We start from the raw sequence: 20,240 nt of genomic DNA on the forward strand, positions 1-20,240 counted from the left end.
GCTCATATACGTGTCAGAATTTTTTTACAACACAATTTTCATCCGTCTAAACTATGCTTGGTGGTATTACTAAGTCGCTCACTGCGCTATCAAGGACTTCAGCCAACCGTCCCATTCATGTAATAATCATTACAGGCCTTTTGGCGTCCATTGCCTATTTGTCAGTCGTTGAAGAGTATGCACCTGGGAACCTTGACAAGTCTGAATCATCGGTTCAATTTTATCATCCACCTGGGTCATCAGACTACAAAGATTGGGTGCATATCGATGACTCGCTGGCATTTAATGGAGCTGATCAGGTGGTTGTCGTACCGTTGAGATTTAAAAGGATACACGACAATCGAATTCCTGAGGTCAAAGGTTCTTTCAAAGGATTGAATAGCAATGAGCGCGTTATCATCACAACTCCCGAGGAGTACGAGACAACTTTGAAGTCAATCGACAAGATTGTTGATAATAATATAACATGGAAGGTCATTCAACATAATAAGATAACGAAATACTACGAATATTTGCGTTCTGCTATTATCAACTGTAAGGCCTCAATTCAAGGTGCCGAAAAATTTGACATAGGATTGATAGGCATTGCATACATTGCTATGTGGTATACATTAATTAAAGTCTTCTTCGACATGAAGAAGCTTGGCTCGAACTTCTGGTTAGCCTTCTCAACGTTAACCTCATCAACATTTGCTTTCCTTTTTGCTTTGGTTACTACTACCAAGTTTCTTGATTACAAGGTTCCTCTTATAAGCATCACTGAAGGTATACCATTTCTTGTTGCGATAATAGGGTTCAAACATAAGGTTTCCATTGCCTCTTTAGTCATGAATGCTTCCACGTCTTCAGCGGATGTGAAGACCATAGTTGCTAATGCTTTATCTGCTATCCTGGTAAGTTTATTAAGAGATCATGTTGTAGTTATTTCCGCTTTAATATCCTGTGCCGTTTATGCTCCACATTTAGAAGGGCTCAGAAATTTTTGCATTTTAAGTTCATTTATTTTAGGATTTGACTTGTTATTGGTTTATACTTTCTATTCAGCTATTTTAGCTTTAAAAGTTGAGATTAACAGAGCAAGAAGAACCGAAAGCTTGAGAGATGCTTTGGAAGAGGAAGGTATTTCTTCAATTCTTGCTCAAAACATTGCAACACGCTCATCCGATATTGATTTTCCCAGTAAAGGATCTCATTTCAGTTCCAATGATGGCTCAATAATTTCATTTAAAGTTGCAATGTTAGCTCTATTTATTGGCTTTCAAGCGTTTTGTTTGGGAGGTACTTGGTTATACAGTGGAGCAAGTGAAAGGCCCCTTATGTTTAGTACCAGGCCCAGCTTATCTAAAGTTGCTGCAAAACATATTAGTATCGGACAAAATGGTACAATAGCAATTATTGCAAATTCTAGGATTTACATGCCATTAGGACTATTAGTGCAAACTGAAGATTTCATTATGATGATTCTAGAGACCATCAGTCACGCAATTAGGGATAATCTCATCTCCAAATGTTTATTGTTCGCCTTTGCAGTCTCAATGTCTACAAATGCTTACTTTTTGAATGCTTCACGCTATCAAGTGAAAGCCACTAACAAACTTATTGAAAAGGAAATCTCTAGACCAAAATCAGGCTTAAAGAAGCCATCTTCAAAGTCAGGTTCGGCTGTTTCTACTTTGCCGAGTCCACTGACCGATGACAATGACAAAGATTCAGAAACAATTGGAGGTGAAACGGACTTCTCGTCCAGTGAAGAAGAGCTCGAAATAAAGACACGTAAAAATGTCTTACCTTTACAAGAATGCATCAAATATTTAAAAGAAGGGAAAGTTAAAGAACTAACTGATGATGAAGTGTCATCATTATCAATTTCAGGTAATTTGCCGCTCTATGCATTAGAGAAACAATTAGGAGATAACACCCGGGCTGTCGCTGTTCGTCGTAAAGCGATTTCAAAGATGGCAAATGCACAAGCCTTGGATACATTACGTTTACCTTATCATAATTATGATTATGATAGAGTTTTTGGTGCATGCTGTGAAAATGTTATTGGTTATATGCCATTACCTGTTGGGGTCGCAGGTCCTCTTATTATTGACGGAAAGCCATATCATGTGCCAATGGCTACTACTGAAGGATGTTTGGTTGCATCAACAATGCGAGGATGTAAGGCTATAAATGGTGGTGGTGGTGTTCAGACTGTTTTGACACAAGATGGTATGACAAGAGGCCCTTGTGTTTCTTTCCCCTCCTTAGCCAGAGCAGGTGGCGCAAAGATATGGTTAGATTCAGAGGAGGGACAAAAGGTTATTAAAAAGGCCTTTAATTCAACTTCAAGATTCGCCCGGTTGCAGCATATTCAGACCGCATTAGCTGGGACACTATTATTTATCCGATTCAGAACTACAACGGGAGATGCCATGGGTATGAATATGATATCAAAAGGTGTCGAGCACTCTCTTAAATACATGGTTGAGGAATGTGGTTGGAGCGATATGCAAGTGATATCAGTATCCGGTAATTACTGTACTGACAAAAAACCGGCTGCTATCAACTGGATCGAAGGAAGAGGAAAGTCAGTCGTAGCAGAAGCAAGGATTCCGGCTCTGGTCGTTCAAAAAGTCCTTAAATCTGATGTTAATGCTTTGGTTGAATTAAACATTAGTAAGAACCTTGTTGGTTCGGCAATGGCTGGGTCAGTTGGTGGCTTTAACGCCCATGCTGCAAATTTGGTCACTGCTGTTTTTCTTGCATGTGGACAAGATCCAGCTCAAAATGTTGAGTCATCGAATTGTATCACTTTAATGAATAATGTAGATGGTGATTTGCAAATTTCGGTTTCAATGCCTTCAATTGAGGTGGGCACTATTGGGGGAGGCACCATTTTGGAACCGCAATCTGCTATGCTTGATTTGCTCGGTGTAAGGGGACCGCACCCAACACACCCAGGAGAAAATGCTAGACAGTTGGCTAGGATTGTGGCTTCTGCTGTTCTTGCTGCTGAGCTTTCTCTCTGTTCAGCCCTAGCTGCTGGACACTTGGTTCAATCTCATATGCAGCATAACCGTAAGGGTGCAACAAATATCCCAAATGAAACAAGTGGTCTTAGCAATCTGGCAGCACCAGCACCAATTTCTAATCCAGCTGAGCTAAAGAGATTGAAGGAGGGCTCCGTTAATTGTATTAAGTCTTGAAAACACAGGACACGTTTAATAAACTAAAAAGAATAATAACAAAAAGAATAATCTGGTTATTTAATGTTAATCTAGTCCCCTCCTAATTTGCTACTTTTTATCTGTAATTATTAAATATTTGCATCTTCTTTTATAGATATTAATAACATATCTTGACTTAACTTTTGTGTATTTTTCAGTTGATCTATGACTCAAGTGAGCGCATTCAAATTAAGAAATCAATGAATAACGGTTATCTTCGAACAGTGTAATATTCTCTTTATTAAACATAATGCCATCACAGAAGGTTGGTGAGCCTATACCTTTGAATACCACACATGCTGTTTCTGTAACTTTACCTACATGGGAAGCTACCGTTGGTTACGAAGAAGGGCAAGAATGGGTCACGAGTCAAATGAACTCTGGCTACCCAAGATTTTTTATCCATTCAGTAATACAAGAACTAGAAAAGCAGATAATTAATAAGTATGGTAGAGATGGTGAAAGATGCTTGATATTTCCCTCCTACAAGGCTGCAAAAAGATGTAGAGAATTCATCAAATCCCATAGTGATAAGGAATCAGTGCAGGTTCGTATACTTCAACTATCAACCCCAGCTCCAAAGACAGAGGAAGAAAAGTCATATTTAACTGAAGCTACCATTGCAGCTTGTCTTTTTCCAGCTAGTGAGTTTTCTTTGGCCAAAAACTATTGGCAGCACTCTGGCGAAGGTATAAGTTCTAGGTTGGGAGAATACTGTTTAAGGGAACTTTTCATAAAAGACAAAGACGAAAATATTGATCCTTCCTCAAAGCTTTTGGCTAATTCTAATTTAAAACAAGAAATTCAAGCCCAGGCCATCCAGAAGAAGTCTCCTTCAATATCTTTTAAAACTTCAAACTCTGACGAAACGTTTTATGAGAGCGAATCCTATATCGATGAAAAGTTCGGTCGAATTTTGGATCTTAAATTTGCAGATCAAGCTAAAGCTGCCTTGAGGAAACGTATTTGTGGGAATGTTGAAGATTCTGCGGGAGAAGCTAATTCTGAAAGAAGTGGTCATTTAGATCCGTCAGACGTTTATCTTTATCCTTCAGGTATGGCTTCAATTTTCCATGCGCATAACACTTTATTGCACGTTTTATCCCCAAAAAAGTCGGTTTGTTTTGGTTTTCCTTATGTAGATACCTTGAATATATTGAAAAAGTTTGGTCCTGGTGTTCATTTCCTCGGTCTTGGTGATGACAAGTCTTTGGATGAGTTGGAGGATAACTTGGTTAACGGCAAAGTTGACATAATGGCACTTTTCTGCGAATGTCCTTCAAATCCTTTGCTCAAAACTCCGAATTTGAAAAGGATTAGGAAATTGGCCGATCAATATGATTTCGCAGTTGTTGTTGATGAGACAATAGGTAATTTTTTAAACATTCATGTTTTACCATATTCCGATATTGTGGCTTCGTCTCTTACCAAGGTTTTTTCTGGTGATTCCAATGTTATGGGTGGTTCCTTGATATTAAACCCCCAGTCTCGATATTACAACAAAGTTAAAAAGTATTTTGATGAAGAATATGAAGATCTCTTTTGGGCGATGGATGCCTTACATTTAGAAAGAAACTCCCGAGATTTTGTCGAGAGATCAGCTAAAATTAATGATACCACTGCAGCAGTCGTTGACATGCTTACCCTGTCGCCGTTGATAGCAAAGGTATATTATCCTCGGCTCGACAGCACAAAGAAATATTATGATGAAGTTAAGACAAAACATGGTGGTTATGGTGGTTTAATTTCATTTTTGTTTAAAGATCCAAGTGATGCAGTTTGCTTTTTTAATGCGGTGAATATATATAAAGGACCATCGTTGGGTACAAATTTCACACTAGCTTCTCCGTACGCAATACTCGCTCACTATCAGGAGTTAGACGAGATAGCAAAGTGGGACGTGGACAGAAATCTAATTCGTGTTAGTGTAGGGCTAGAGGATAAAGATGAACTACTTGGTGTTTTCGAAAAAGCTCTTTCAGTAGCCAAATCAAACCATAACTAGAAGTATATATGTAAACATTAATACATGTCAATATTGTAAATGAGTTTGTGGCCTCAACCTGGAAACTTTATGTGTTCACAAGGTTCGGGAGGATCTCCTATGATTTTTTCATGAGTGACGATCCCTACGAGCCAATAGTTGGCATGATTTGCGTAGAAATTGTGCCATTGTCTTATATCGTTATCAGCTTCTTCTGGATCTAAACCTCTAAGATCATATGTGAATTGGTCGGGTCTGTGAAAGCAGCCTGTGACAAATACCCGGGCACTATCTGTTCCACTCAACTTCGCATAAACTCCACCTTTTGGTCCATATATCTCTCTTGAACTTGATACATCAAAGACACTTCCATTGACTGCAACATAGATAGGTAAATTTGGATCAGAGCCATTGTACATTGATAGTTCTTCTAATGTAAGATTCAAATACGAGGGGAACGCTCTGAACTTCAAGTAACTTGGGTCTAGCCATTTTCCATAATAACCCCACGTCGAAGAAGACGTAAACCACCACGATAACAAGGCATTTAGTACAAGCAATCCTCCAAATATTCTAATTATATCAATTACTGAAAACCGTTCTGACTCATTGTGTTGTTCCTTAAGATTTCTCGATGCCATTAATAGAAGTTACTCAACCTGATTTTTCAAACGAGATAAAAAGTATATTTGTAGTATATATGAGCTAAAAAAAATTATTTGCATATTAGAGATCCATATATTATAAATAACATTAATTGTTCATGAAAAAAACCTCTTCAGAAGCCGTCTTGCCTTCGTTATTATTCGAAAAATTTAGCTTTTCACTATCTGTGCTAAGTAAATTGACCCAAAATTCATCATTAAGTGCAAGGAATGAATTTTCGAGTTGATCTGCATTAGCGATATCATATGGAGGGTTGAGGACATTCATATTATTATCGAAGCTTTGACCATCGCCATTCACAAAAGAAGGTGATATGCCACTTCTAAATTGAGGAGGTTGCATTTGATTGGAAACCATATTAGGAATACTTAGTGAAGTTCTATGAAAGCTCTCATCAGGTGGCTGGGAGATATCATGTGCTCTGGGAGTTTCACCACTCAAATCTCCTCTTGATTCTGCTGCAGAAGTATTAGATCCTAGTGCGTTCGTCGGGTCTTTCTTATCGATATTTAACATTAGCTCGTTTAGCTGGTCCATCTCAGATATCTCTCTTCTCGTTGGTTTAAAATTTTGAGGTGTTTCTCCATGCTTATGGATTAATTCTTGCACTTGTGTGGCATAAGTCTGTATAAATAAATGTAAAACCAATCTAATTTTCTTCAAGAAATGATTAAGAGTATGAAGATTGGCAGCTTTTTCTATTAAAGCTGTTAGTTTATGTAATGACGTAACAGCATCTTGGGGTACCAAATCTCTCTCTATGTATGAGGGTAGAGACAAAATCAAATATCTGAGTCGTAGAAGCATCCCTGCTGTATATATTATTCGAGAAGCATAAAACAATGGCATTAAGGCAATATCATTGGGAGACATCTTGTTGAACTCATCGATGGCATTTAAACATGACGTAGTGCAGTTTGATATTGATCTAACCGAATTTTCGGGGAGTCTTGACGTATCTTCAACTATCTCACTTAGAACTGGTTCATGCAAATACGCTTCAATAGAAAAGTAATAAGCCAAGAAAGCATGATCGTCAGGATGAATCTTCGATCTAAGCGCACTCAAGTTACTCTGCAACTCTCTTATTACATACTCTGATGTTGATTTCCTCTTCTCTGAGGAGTCGACTGCATGTACGATATGATGTATTCTTTCGAGTTGATAACTGAGTCTTGAAAGAAGAGCGAGGTTCTGGGAATTTGTGTCGTTATTCTTTTCTATCTCGGAGCAACATTCTTCAACAAATTGGGTCCACCTGACATAAATTGTTCGCCTTAAAATTAAACAAACACTGACAGTTGTAAAGTATAAGACCATTACTATCTTCCTATACTCAACTTTATTGGGATTAGGTACGTCAAGAGGCTTGACTGTGTCTGCGACTTGTTTGAAGTTATGAAAAGGTCGGGCTATAATACCCAAATCATGCATCAATGAAACAGAAATTGAGTTTAACAAATGATAACGACGATGTCTAAAAAGATCCGGGGTATTGTACCATAAGCATAGCAATACCAAACTTTTTATTAGTTCATCTGACTTCGAACCTGCGACAAGAACTTCGGTCACTATACTCTTGACGGCTTCATTGTCTATTTCCAACGCTCTATCTATATTTTCACTGTCCGTGCTGATTGAAGTTGTGATTGAAATTATTGCGTTAAGCAAAAATGGTTGGTGTGCTTGTAAATCTTCAACGGTCATGGATTCAGGCACATCAATAAGTGGATATGCAGCGTATATCATTTCTCTATACATCTTTAATCTAGAAGCTGCTTCTTCTTTTGTAATCATACCACTGCTTATCAAATCAGGATTCTGACTCCGTGATAATAATTCTCTTCTTCTTTCAGCAGTGTACTTCAATGAATTAGTCATTTCAGTAAGCTTAGAGGAACTGCTTTGGCAAAAAACACTCAATTCCCTTTCCAAGTCATTCTTAGAAATGTATCTATCTTCTGAACCTGATGATCCATTGTTATTATTTTGTTCCTGTCGAATCAATTTGTGATTTAGGTTTCGAATCTGAGATCTTAATTCTTCATTCTGAGCTTGTAGTTTTGACAACATTTTTTCTTGTTTGGTAGCATTTATTGGTGTTGTGACTCCATCTCCATTATTGTCTGCCTTTTTCCTTCGCTTCCTCGTCTGTGTGAGGTCTATCTCACATTTTCTTTTTGACTTCAAGCATCGGATACAAGGACCAGCAGGATTGTTTTCATCTGCCGGCATACACTTCACTTTCAAAGCATGGCAACTTTTACATGCCACTGATCTTCTAGTTGATTTAGGTTTCAAACTATTCTCCGATATATCATTACCTTTGCTGTCATCTTTTTGATCATTTTGTAGCCATGATGCTGTTGGAGTAGACTCCACTGAAGATGGGGTGTTTTCAGTTGACATTTATTTAACCAGCTATTTTATTGATTTACATCTAAAGCTAACGTTTCAACGGCTTCTTGTGACGTGCTCAAATTGTGATTTATAAGAGGCGATTCTTGCAACAGCGGTTATTCTTAACTGTAGTGCTTCATCAGAAGCGTATTTCAGTCTTCTGCGTACTGTATGTAAGTATTGATTCTTTGAGAAACATAAGAACACGCTAGACTTGGAGTTAACGAAAGTACAATAGAGTCAGAGAATTACAGTAATTAGGACGAAAGTCGGTATTGGAATACTATCTGTATTTATAGTAGGATTGTTGGTCTATTGCTGTCTTGAATCAGTATTTTGGACTGATTGTTTTGACACATAAACTCGTTTTATATCTTTGATTAATAGAATGAGCTTCTCTGGAGGAACGACTGGAAATAGCAATCCCTGGAAAGCTAAAAACAAACAACTGTTACCTTTGTACTATAAAGACAAGCCAACTTTACGGTCTTCCAAGAAAAATAAAATTATGACAGTTTTGAAATTTTTCCTTGGTTCTCTCGTAGTTTACTTTTTGTATCAATACTTGGGAACCCAAAAGGTTCAATTAAGAGGTGTTGATTGGAAATCTCGGCAGAATGAAGTGAGAGATGTATTTTTGGAGTCATGGCAAACTTATAAAAAGTTTGGATGGGGTAGCGACGTCTATCACCCCATCAAGCAAAAGGGTGAAAATATGGGGCCAAAGCCACTTGGTTGGATCATTGTCGATTCTTTGGATACCTTGATGTTGATGGACGCACAGGATGAAGTGAAAGACGCGAAAGAATGGGTTACCCATACTTTGGATTATGACTTCGATTATGAAGTTAATGTCTTCGAAACCACTATACGAATGTTGGGTGGCCTTTTATCTGCACATCATCTAAGTAAAGAAGATATTTACTTGGATAAAGCTGTTGTTTTAGCTAATTCGTTGATTGGTGCCTTTGATAGCCCCACTGGTATTCCTTACTCCTCAGTTAACTTGAAAACTGGTGCTGGAATTAAGAACCACGTAGACATGGGAGCATCGTCTACTGCAGAAGTAGCAACTCTACAATTGGAATTGAAGTATCTTTCTCATCTCACTGGTGAAGCATTATTTTGGCAGAAAGCTGAAAAGATCATGGAAGTTCTTGATGCAAATAAGCCTGAAGATGGATTAGTTCCTATATACGTAAATCCTGAAACTGGTAAATATCAAAGTAACTTGATTAGACTAGGTTCACGTGGGGATTCATATTACGAATATTTATTGAAGCAATTCATGCAGACTAATAATCAAGAACCTGTCTACTGGGATATGTATCGTGAATCTGTTGCTGGTGTCAAAAAGCATTTGGTTCGAAAATCTTATCCAAATCAGCTTACTTTCATAGGTGAGTTGGAACGGGGAATAAAGGGCCCATTCTCAAGTAAAATGGACCATCTAGTTTGTTTTTACGGAGGATTATTGGCTGTTGGTGCAACAAATGGTCTTACTTACGATGAAGCAAAGAAGTTATCCACATGGGATGAAGAAAGAGAATCGGATTTTCAGTTAGGAAAAGATTTGACGTATACATGTTATAAGATGTACCAAGACGTTGCGACGGGTTTATCGCCAGAAATTGTTGTTTTCAATGAAGATAAAAGCAAGAACGAAGATTTCATAATCAAAAAACTCGATAGGCATAACCTACAGCGCCCTGAAACAGTTGAGTCACTCTTCTACTTGTATAGACTCACTGGTGATGTCAAGTACAGAGAGTACGGTTATGAAATCTTCCAAAACTTTGTAAAGTATACTAAAGTGGTTAATAAGCAGGGCGATGTTTCTTATACTTCTTTGGAGGATGTAACAGTAATTCCACCGATACTTAAAGATAATATGGAATCCTTTTGGTTCGCAGAAACCTTGAAGTACTTATACCTTTTGTTCGATGATGAGAACAAAATTCCATTAGATGAATACGTATTCAATACTGAGGCTCATCCATTCCCCAAATTTGACTTATCGAAGTTATTATTTACAGGGTGGAGAAGAAAAATTGATTTCAACAAGGAACCTAGTATGCAAGAGTCGAAAATCAAAATCGACAAGCATCATGTACCTGAAGCTGCACCAGTTAACAAACCCATTGATGACGCGCTTAGGGAAGAAGTCAACAAGCATCCTGAAATAGTAAAGGATTCGAGACTAGATAAAAAAGAGAAATTGGACCAATTATTAGGGGACATAGATTAGTCCCCCTAAAAACTTAATAATCTTTAGGTGGTATTCTAATTGCATTCAGTATTACATCTTATACTCACTAAGTTTTTTTTTTTTGGCATTTCACCCTAAATCCGCTTAAGATTTTTGGGCCACATATATACCTATACTCTATATGTATATATACTATAATAAATCTTAGCAGCTGTTCAGCCTCTGGTAAACCTTAGTGCTTTGAGCGTGTCTCGTCATTACAATAATCACGTTTGTGTCTCAAAACTTTTACGGTTCTGTTCTGTATATATGACGTAAGAAAAGTGTTGAAACATTTTATGATTACAAACCTCTCCTCATCTATCAAGACACCAGATCATATCCAACCACGGAAGAGAAGTGGGAGACCGTATTTATAAGGATGGCTGGAGATGTAAGTATCATATACTTCGATAAAAACCAAGTTGTGGGCGTGCGATATCACGACCGTTATTACGTCATACATAGATTTCGTATACTAACAAATGTTTAGCTGAAAACAACGTTTGACTTGGAACCTAATCCATTCGAGAGGTCATTCGCGTATAAGCAGAATTCAGGACCTGTGCCAGCGACAACGAAGTCTGATGGAGGTTCGTCTAAAGGAAATGGCGAAGCAAATATTATTCATAATCAAAGTCTTCCTAATTTACAATCCGCAAAATTACCTGCCCTTACTCCCACCATGTTCACTCCTGGTGGTCGTCGTTTACCAATGTTAGGTTTGTCACCGGGTGGTGCTCATTTGAATCCGGAGACTCCTGGTTCAAGTTTATGGAGTAGTTTGCTTAACGCAACGAATAATCCTAATACATCGGAAGCAGCAGCAGGGGGAGGCAACCAGGGTAATACTCCTGGTGTATTACAATCTTTTCATGGAAGTCAGGCTAATATATCCTCAAGTAATTTCAGTCACTTTTTGAGTACTCTAAAAAAAACTGGTTTAACTCCTAACGAGTCTAATTTAAGATCAGGATTTACTCCTGGCGGCATTAATCATCCATCGTCATATCCATTCCCTTCGGGGGCTGGTTTGAGTACCCCAGGCGGTTTATTGAACAGTCCTATGATTCCTGGTCTTTCAAACATGTTAGGTGTTTCTCAAAACCACAATCAAGCTCCTCCGGCTCAGGCTCAACACCCAAGTCAAATTCCATCCCAAGCACCGCCGCAAATTCAAGAGCGATCTCAACCTGATATTCAAGCACAAAGACAACCTCGACAGCCGAAAGATACACAACGAGAGCAGCAGAGACGATCTGAGGAACCATCTCGAGATTCAACTCTTCAGCAAGAAACTCAAAGCCAACCTCGCCAGCTGCCTAGTTCCCAAGTTCAATCTCTGCCTGAAGTAATAAAATCAAATCCACCACCTGAGCTTGCAACTGATGGCCCTCTTCCACAGAAGCAGAAACAGCATGAACGGACGCATCATTCTGGTATAGAACTGAAGGTATCTTCCTCGGAAGACTACAGGCAAGAAAATGTACAATACAATACAAAGAGAGCTAAGACGGAGAAACAGAGTCCCAATAAAAAGCAGAAAACTACTTCACCAATAAATGAATCTACTGATACGTCAACGTCGAAAAGGAACATTTCCCCAGAAGATGACAAACGTAAAAGTTTCCTAGAGAGGAATAGAGTTGCTGCATCTAAATGTCGTCAGCGTAAGAAGCAGCTAATCCAAAAGATGGAAGATGAGCTAGGGTTTTATTCTTCTGGTTATAGAGAGCTCTCAGGTCAAGTCAGTCAGTTGCGAGATCAACTTATCAATCTTAAAGGCGTGATTGTGGGCCATAAGGACTGCCCTATGTTTGCGTCTTCTGTAGGAGGGTACGAGCATTTGAATGGTATAATTCATCAAATAAATTACATTACTCAAATAACTGCTCCTCAGGCCAACTCCAATTCAATTCCAAGCACAATACCAACAACGTTGAACAACCCTCATGGTAACTTTCAAGTATCTCCGCACGCATCAGCGTCAGCGATTGCACCAGCAATTGCACCAGGACTACCGATTAGAGAGAATTTTAATGACCTGCATACACATTCTAGCGATGGCAGTCGAAATACTTCCTCTGATACAGTTCCAAGCATTAATGTCTATCACTCGAATACTAACAGCAACAACATCATCAATAACGAGAAGAATGCACAAGACGTCTCTTCACGGAAGCACATTAATAACCCTCCGCACCCACATTTTGGAATCTCTAATCAATCGATGAATCTAAATCCAGCTGGCAACGGTATCAGCAATGGAAATCATGGCTACAACATTCAAAATTTACCACAGGGTGTTAGAGATCAATTGCATGCCCTGCATGAGCAAGGTGTGCAATCTCAGCAATTACCTCAGGAGTATAGGAATGGTGTAAACATCGTCGGATTAACTGAGCAGCGGTCTTAATTTCTCTTCCAAATGCATATTATTGATGAAGAACAATTGGCTCTTTAAAGATTGTCATATTTAATATATATCTAGTAGAAACAAATTTTGTATAGATAAAATCGAATTAAAGCTATCTAGTCTATTTAAGTAATTTTGTGTTGCGAGCATCTTGTAATGTTTTACAACGCGATGCAAGGCTTACTGAAAACAAAAACATAAAAAAGTGAACACAATAACCTTAAAAAAACACAAAATTATTGATACATGGCAGTTTATAGTGATTAGATATGGGCTTGATAGAGAACCATTCGATGCACATAGAACTACCTCCATTGCCCAAGGATGGCTCCCCTGGAGAAGAAAGTTCAGGGATACCGCTGGATCAATTAAGCAGGAAGAAATTAAAGACAATCATACATCTTATAACAGCTGAGTTGAAAAGTAGAGGGACAAAAACGCCTCATATATTCCTACCGTATAGGTCTAAGATCGATGATGGCAAGCTTGAACAGTTTTTGGAAACATTATTTCCGAATGGTGAGTTAATTAAAACAGATGATGATGGTCACATATTACTACTTTTAAGCAGATTCGATGAATTTACTTTGATTTGTGGAATGAAATACTTATGGTGCCGTCTACCTAATAATGAGATAATAGGTTGGGATGTCTATTTGGAATTTAGGCGCAGAGAAAAGGAAGCTGGTTATCCAAAGTCTGCTTTTCTAAGCATCATGCCCAAATGTTTGTCCTCTCCAGCACATGCCTCCATAGTGTATGATTTTTTGGATTTATTAATAAGTATTGCTTCAAATTCACAATACAACTATTTGAGTGGGAGGAAAATATCGAAGATGGCTAGTCTATGGGCTTTTAATGAAAAAGGAAAGAGACACCATAATGCATTTTTTGACGCTACTTTATCTGGAGAAAACAATTTCATAACTGGATTAGAAAATTGGAAGTCATCCACTACCGCATTATTTCACTTATTGCTTTCGTTTTTAAGAGCCGTTTTACCTGACAATGAAAGGGAGACGTTGAGATTACCTAGGACTCTTCAATCTTTATTGATATCAAACTCTTATCCACCGGCAGACGATACAGATTCTTTGAAATCAATGATAACTATACCATGTGTGGTTGTTAAATCAACGAGAGTATCCTCTAATGGATATGAGCTTTTGAGCAAAATCAGACATACGTTGTCTTTCGATAAAAAGGATTCTTTCACATCGATTGAAAATTATACTATTTTAAAGAATATATTTCAAAAAGAGTCCACAAAAGCCATTGTTGAAACTTTTACTGATGAGTCTAAAAGAGTTTTAAACAGATTAACAGTAGATCCCATACCATCTAATTATGGTCTTCATCCAGGTTGGGCAGTTGACGAAAGTATTTTCGATCAAAATATACCTTTGTATTCAGAAATCCAAATTTTAGATGTAACACTACAAGATTATTACATATGGACGTGGCTATCGTCATTAGCTTCCGACCAGACACCTCAAATAAAGAGATTGTTTGGTAGAAGTTTAGTTGTTGAAGCTGGTTTGAGAGGGTTTCAAAAATGGCTAGTGGTCACTGAAGAAACAATGAGCACGGAGGACTATTTGAAGAAGTTCAAAATGCACACCAGCATCAACCCTTCCTCGGGCGATGCTTCAGATGGTAGGAAGATTTCAGGAGGTCGAAAAGACAAGGTAGCATCTTTACCTCCTCCACCACTACCTGAAAAGGAATCTAATTTATTACCCAAGATGAAGTTCGATGAAGGTGATTATAAATTAGATGTAAGTCTAGGAGACAACGAAAGTGACTATATATTTCCGAGCTTTGTCAATGACGGTGAACTTAATGATTATAAAAAATATTTGGATTCAATGAATACCTTGGATTCATTTGACGAAGATGGATATTCTAAAACATTCAACGAGATGTCTGCTACAAGTAAGCCTGCTTCAACTACTCTGAAGACTCTCGCCCACCGACCTCCACCACCGCCAATTGAATATCTGCACTCAAGTCATACTCATTCTTCTGAGCTCCCTCCTCCTCCTCCTCCTGAGAAGCCTGAGAATGGTTTCCTGCCTGCAAATTCAAATCTCGATGCTCTCCGATCAGATGAAGGTCAGAATATGAGGTCATCTCAACCAGCAGTCCCTACTAATAACGCTAGCCCCTCTCCGGTTCTGTATGAATATGCTAAATCTCCCATATATAAACTGCAATCTCCCCAATTCGAGAGCCCCATTCATGTGTCAGAGTCTTCTACTCTGGTCAATCCAAGCTATACCGTGCAATCTGGAACACCAGTTCGTTACTATGACTCAAGTGCTCTTAGTCCAATGGTCATTGGAGAGAGGCAACAGAAAACTACAGAAGGGGAAGCTTTGAAGCGAACTTCTTACTTTGACAGGGTAAAAACTGCCTCGCCTGATCGTCTGCCTATGTCTATCAATCTGCAGCAGTACATGACCCCAACGAATCTGTCGATGCAGTTCGGCAGCCAAGTTTTCAACAATTCTCAGACAGTTTCACCGGAGCTTACTGACCTGGAACTAACTAAACGGGAGGGACATATATCTAAGGATAATTATCAAAATGTATTTGATCAGAATTCGATTGAGGGGCCGCTTCGGTCACCCCTTGTATCTAGCAATGCGAAAAACGATATTAACTCTCCAACAATTTCATCATTAGAACACAACAATCATATACCATACTCCCCCATAGCAGATGTGTCTGTTCAAAAAAATACAGTCAAGCCAGCAGCAGACCAGAAAAAGAAAAAGAAAGACCGTAAAAAGAAAAAAGAAGAGGAAGTAGAGGAATTAATGATAGAGAAATCTGCTGGATTCCTTCCTCCAGGCCCACCTCCCCCAGGGTCTCCTCCACCCGAATTGGCCGAAGCTTTTGCTGCCGGAGTTTCATTAGAAGATCTCAATCAATTTTCTAGTCCAGGGCTGTCACCGAAGAAAGAAAAGAAGAAAAAAAAGAGAACTAAAAAGAAAATTGATGTCGAACAACAGGAAGATGCCTTGCCGATCCCTCAATACTACATTCAAGATCCACTGTCATTGGATGCTGCAGAGGATCATTTCAAGGAAATTGGAAGTGAAAGACATGATACAAAGTCACTGTTTGTCGAAGAATCTGAACCTGCATTAATAGAATCTTATTCCCAGTCTGCAAAAAGACACTCACCAAAGCCAAGTGCAAAAATACCAAAACGGCTAGTACCTAATATCACTCAAGATATGAGATATCTGCTTGATTCTGATAATAAAGGAAGTACTCGGAAACTTGAAAATGGGGCAACACATGATTTCAAACAGCCCAAGTCTCCAAGACGCCTGAATGATCACAACAACAGGGCCGCAAACAGACCAAATAAACAAATCCAAAGTCCATTATCAGGGAAATCGGACCCTGAAGATTTAAATCGTGAATCAGACCATGATGAGACCCACAAATATAAAGAAGTGCCACCAATTCCTTTGATAATTCAAAGCTTGCTGGGCCGGACTTCTCCAACGGTCGAATTAAAGAAAGGAGCACGGCAAGTTAAAGGAATGGCTGTTCGTAACCAACCCCATATGAAAAAAAGTAGCTTTAATGAAGAAGTTGCCAATGCTAATATTTCAGAGGGATACAGTCCCTCTAATTCTCATCCTTCCTCAAATTACGCAGCAGGCCAGACCCAGAGCAGAACCAATGAACCTCAAATATTACCAGAGCCTACTTCTTCTCTGCAGATAGCTTATGAACCAAGCAGTGATGACCCAGGAATTGAGCAACGGCATCAGAGTCCTTCCTCAAATGGACATGAGATTCAGTCCCACCAACTGACCCCGCGTGAACAAATGTATCTGCCCTCACCTCAACAAAATATTCATCATTTCCCTCTGGGGCAACATCAACAGCCTAATCCATATCAGCAACCTACATCATACCACAAATCTAATTCTTATCAACTGCCTATGATGTATCAACAGCCGATTATGTACCAACAACCAATAATGCACCAACATCCTATGATGCACCAACATCCAATGATGCACCAACAGCCAATGATGCACCAACAACCAATGATGCACCAACAGCCAATGATGCACCAACAACCAATGATGCACCAACATCCAATGATGCATCAACAACCCATGATGAGCCAACAACCCATGATGAACCAACAATCCATGATGAACCAACAACCCATGATGCAACCGCAATCAATGATGCGCCAACCATATTTATCCCCTCCACCTCAATCAACTTCGTCAGGTTCCCCGAGTGGCAGTGATGTTTCAATTAGAAAACATAATAAACCTACCACAAGTGATTTGACGGTAATGAATATTCCTTCAGCAGGAAAGTTCAACAAGAATACAAAGGTAAATAAGGCATCGCTAAGAGCTGCATTCAATCAAGGTAGTTTCGGCATCTAATAGACAAAATAGCTTACATTACGAAGATATGATTTAAAATCACTGATGTCCCGCATTTATATAAATAAATAAATAAATATTGCAACTGATACATAATTTAGATGCTTCATACGAACTAAAATGGCTCAATCTTCTTGTTAGTTCATCGACTCGTAAGTTCTATTCGCTCTTTGCTATGTAAAATCAATACTCAGAAAGTCTCAATTTTTTGCCTATTTCCCTAATTGAGAATCCGCTATTTGCCCTGTTCAAAAATGGGGGCTCTGGTGTAGCATCTCTCGACTTCATTTCATTGTCTCCCATGTCAAAGTAACCGTATCCACCCAATAAATTGGACACATCAGTCTTCGGAACTTTCTGGCTCTTAAAATCGTTTGAATACTTCGCACGTTCATTCACTTCTTTAAACATAGCATATATCTCACGAAGGTAAGAATTTAAAGTGACTAAGAACCTTTCTGTCTGTCTGTGCTTTGAAGAAGCACAGAACGCGATAGAGTCGTCTTTGAGAATATAACCTATTCCAAACCCATTAGCAGAGACGGGACCAAATCCAAATAATCTTAAAGATGGGTTTCCACAATTTGAAGTGGAGATAATTGTGTTATTCAATTTGTCCCAGCCACTATCTGCGAAGATATCTGGCAACTGCATTAGCATAGACTTCGAACTTGAAACATCATTTCCAATTGTATTGTCCGAAGAGCTTGTCTTTGAATCGTCATTATCGTCGACAAGAGTCACGATAGAAGACCTAGGCTCTGATATTCCTTCTCTGTTTGTCGATGAATCGGCCTCCACATGTGCGGCAGTATCTCCTTGCTCCTTTGCACCCTCAGCTTCCTCAGCAGAGTCAACATATCTTTTCCAAATGCAAAATAGAGCATATAAGTGTCTATCTACACCTTTTCCAACAGAAGATTGCCTTGACTGGCTGGAATGATGAGAGCAAGCACTTGATAGAAAGCTCAATTTTTCAGAATCTGCAACAGAGGGATCAAAAAATTTCCTAACAAATAAATTAGACTCCTCACTGACCGTTCTAATTGCTTCTGTTCTGCCATGAAAATATTGCTTGGTCATTGCGGGCTCATATGTGCATTCTACTTTACCATACAATGCATAATAAGTTGCTTGAAATGCCATTTGAACAAAGGCATCTGGTGAAAGTTTCATTTTTTTAATTGCCGAAGACCCATAATCCTTGAACTCCAAATGTTTGAATTCATTTTGGTTAATTAAATCACTTAGACGAGTCTCTCCAAAACGTAATGCTAAAGATAAATCTGGGGTCAAATCCCACTCTAATTTTCGAGGAATCGTAACAAGATCGCCCTTGGGTGCTTCAGTAGCAGTGTCAGGCTCATCCCATAAAGAAGGCGTATTTTTGTTAATCGAGTGAGCGAATGAAAGAATCGAGTCGGTATAAATATCACTCACGAATCTTAGGACCGTATGTCCATCCACTCCAGTATGCTCGAAATTAACTCCAGCCTTACCATTTTGAGTTACAATAATTTGTATTTTATCATACCATCTATTGGTACAAGTTCCAACTTGAACTCCCTTATCTAATATGGATAAACCACATAACATATTCTTTGATAAGTCTGATAAGTTCTCTAATTTAATGTCATCAAGGCACAATATGAATAACGCTGAATCAATGATAGAAAGAATCTCACTGTTCACAGAATTCTTCTTGATTGTATTCGAGTTTCTAATCTTGGCCCATATTCTTCTGTTTTCAGTGGTCAATACTCCAAATGAAGATCTGGCAATCTCATTTATAGGTGTGTTCAAAGAATCGTGAACTATAGAATTCAAGTTTACAATCAACTCAGGTTCACTTAATACTAAGTTATTATTTGTATCTAATACATCAAACCAATAAAACTGAGATTTTGACATTACAACAATGTGATTAGATTTTGGATCTGTTTGCATCACGCATCCATCTTCAGTAGGGATTCTAGAAGCACCAAATAGTTTAGAATATTGATACATGCATAAGGGTTGCCCATTTTTGAGTCTATCAACCGGCAAAGTCTCATTCTTCAATGCTCTAATAAATTTTAAAGAGCTTAAAGTAAGAGATGCTGCTCTTTTGACCTGAGTTTGAGAACCAACTGAGTCGTTAGTGAAGGGGTCGTCCTCTAATAGAAAAAAAGGATTCAAGTTGAGAACGACAGGAGAGTCATAGCTCAAGTACGAATCGTACCAGAACTGTTCAATATAAGAGTTTCTAGTCTCTGAATACTTCCTTAACTCCTGATCTAAGTATGCCCCAGTTCCGTCTTTCAAAAACCTCTCTACTGCCTCTTTTGTTCTCTCGTACTCTCTCGAGGTTTGAAGTGGTTTTAACACCCTCAAATAGGACTTGCAAGTCTCTTCCAAAGGCGGAATAGGAAGTTTTTGTAGCTGATCCTGGCAAGAGTAAGTTGTCATTATCGTTAAGTTTGAATAGATATGTTCGTTGTAGTCCGAGACTAGCGCTAGTCTATGTTGTTTTTTTGTTCGTGGTCAATATAATTTGGCAAAGTTGATCTACCTAAGTTAGCTTTTTGGGGCCGAAAAAATGAAGTATCACGCTTCGGTTGACTTTAGTATATACAGCTAGTGTTCAACTAACTTAATACTTCCAAATTTATGATTTTACCCCAGCCAATGGTGTTCTCCGCCACTGTTATCCCCTTATATATTTTTTCCCAGAATCTGGGGAAGTTGCGGGATGCGGCGCGGATGCGGCGCGGATGTCATACCGGCTCAAAGTCCGAGCTACCTTTACGAATCAAGAATTACCTGCAAGATCTTCTTTCGAAGGACCGGCAACTAAACACCGGTAAGTGTCGTTAGGGGACACGACGTCGTGTTCGTCTGC

At 38.7% G+C, this 20,240-nt stretch overlaps 8 protein-coding genes across 8 annotated transcripts; 5 read left to right on the forward strand and 3 right to left on the reverse strand.

Moving 5' to 3' along the window:
* Window positions 1–53: 53 nt before the first annotated feature.
* HMG1 (hydroxymethylglutaryl-CoA reductase (NADPH)) lies at window positions 54–3,191 on the forward strand (the record flags this gene model as incomplete). Its single annotated transcript, XM_062953711.1, has 1 exon — window positions 54–3,191. One exon carries the CDS (start codon window positions 54–56, stop codon window positions 3,189–3,191), a length of 3,138 nt encoding a protein of 1,045 aa, XP_062810486.1.
* A 271-nt stretch (window positions 3,192–3,462) lies between these two features.
* STR2 (cystathionine gamma-synthase) lies at window positions 3,463–5,217 on the forward strand (the record flags this gene model as incomplete). The annotated part of the gene is made up of 1 exon (XM_062953712.1): window positions 3,463–5,217. The coding sequence occupies one exon, from the start codon at window positions 3,463–3,465 to the stop codon at window positions 5,215–5,217; it is 1,755 nt and encodes a 584-aa protein (XP_062810487.1).
* Window positions 5,218–5,270: 53 nt separating this feature from the next.
* On the reverse strand, window positions 5,271–5,837 carry PRCAT00003761001 (uncharacterized protein; the record flags this gene model as incomplete). Its single annotated transcript, XM_062953713.1, has 1 exon — window positions 5,271–5,837. One exon carries the CDS (start codon window positions 5,835–5,837, stop codon window positions 5,271–5,273), a length of 567 nt encoding a protein of 188 aa, XP_062810488.1.
* A 112-nt stretch (window positions 5,838–5,949) lies between these two features.
* WAR1 (War1p) lies at window positions 5,950–8,271 on the reverse strand (the record flags this gene model as incomplete). The annotated part of the gene is made up of 1 exon (XM_062953714.1): window positions 5,950–8,271. The coding sequence occupies one exon, from the start codon at window positions 8,269–8,271 to the stop codon at window positions 5,950–5,952; it is 2,322 nt and encodes a 773-aa protein (XP_062810489.1).
* Window positions 8,272–8,650: 379 nt separating this feature from the next.
* Window positions 8,651–10,510, forward strand: MNS1 (mannosyl-oligosaccharide 1,2-alpha-mannosidase; the record flags this gene model as incomplete). Its single annotated transcript, XM_062953715.1, has 1 exon — window positions 8,651–10,510. One exon carries the CDS (start codon window positions 8,651–8,653, stop codon window positions 10,508–10,510), a length of 1,860 nt encoding a protein of 619 aa, XP_062810490.1.
* A 685-nt stretch (window positions 10,511–11,195) lies between these two features.
* SKO1 (Sko1p) lies at window positions 11,196–12,926 on the forward strand (the record flags this gene model as incomplete). The annotated part of the gene is made up of 1 exon (XM_062953716.1): window positions 11,196–12,926. One exon carries the CDS (start codon window positions 11,196–11,198, stop codon window positions 12,924–12,926), a length of 1,731 nt encoding a protein of 576 aa, XP_062810491.1.
* A 269-nt stretch (window positions 12,927–13,195) lies between these two features.
* Window positions 13,196–17,359, forward strand: MSB1 (Msb1p; the record flags this gene model as incomplete). Its single annotated transcript, XM_062953717.1, has 1 exon — window positions 13,196–17,359. The coding sequence occupies one exon, from the start codon at window positions 13,196–13,198 to the stop codon at window positions 17,357–17,359; it is 4,164 nt and encodes a 1,387-aa protein (XP_062810492.1).
* Window positions 17,360–17,542: 183 nt separating this feature from the next.
* Window positions 17,543–19,807, reverse strand: CTN1 (carnitine O-acetyltransferase; the record flags this gene model as incomplete). The annotated part of the gene is made up of 1 exon (XM_062953718.1): window positions 17,543–19,807. The coding sequence occupies one exon, from the start codon at window positions 19,805–19,807 to the stop codon at window positions 17,543–17,545; it is 2,265 nt and encodes a 754-aa protein (XP_062810493.1).
* Between the last annotated feature and the right edge of the window lie 433 nt (window positions 19,808–20,240).

This window comes from Priceomyces carsonii (assembly GCF_900007245.1).
Source record: "Priceomyces carsonii strain CBS4050 genome assembly, scaffold: Debaryomyces_carsonii_scaffold_4, whole genome shotgun sequence".
Taxonomy (NCBI): domain Eukaryota; kingdom Fungi; phylum Ascomycota; class Pichiomycetes; order Serinales; family Debaryomycetaceae; genus Priceomyces; species Priceomyces carsonii.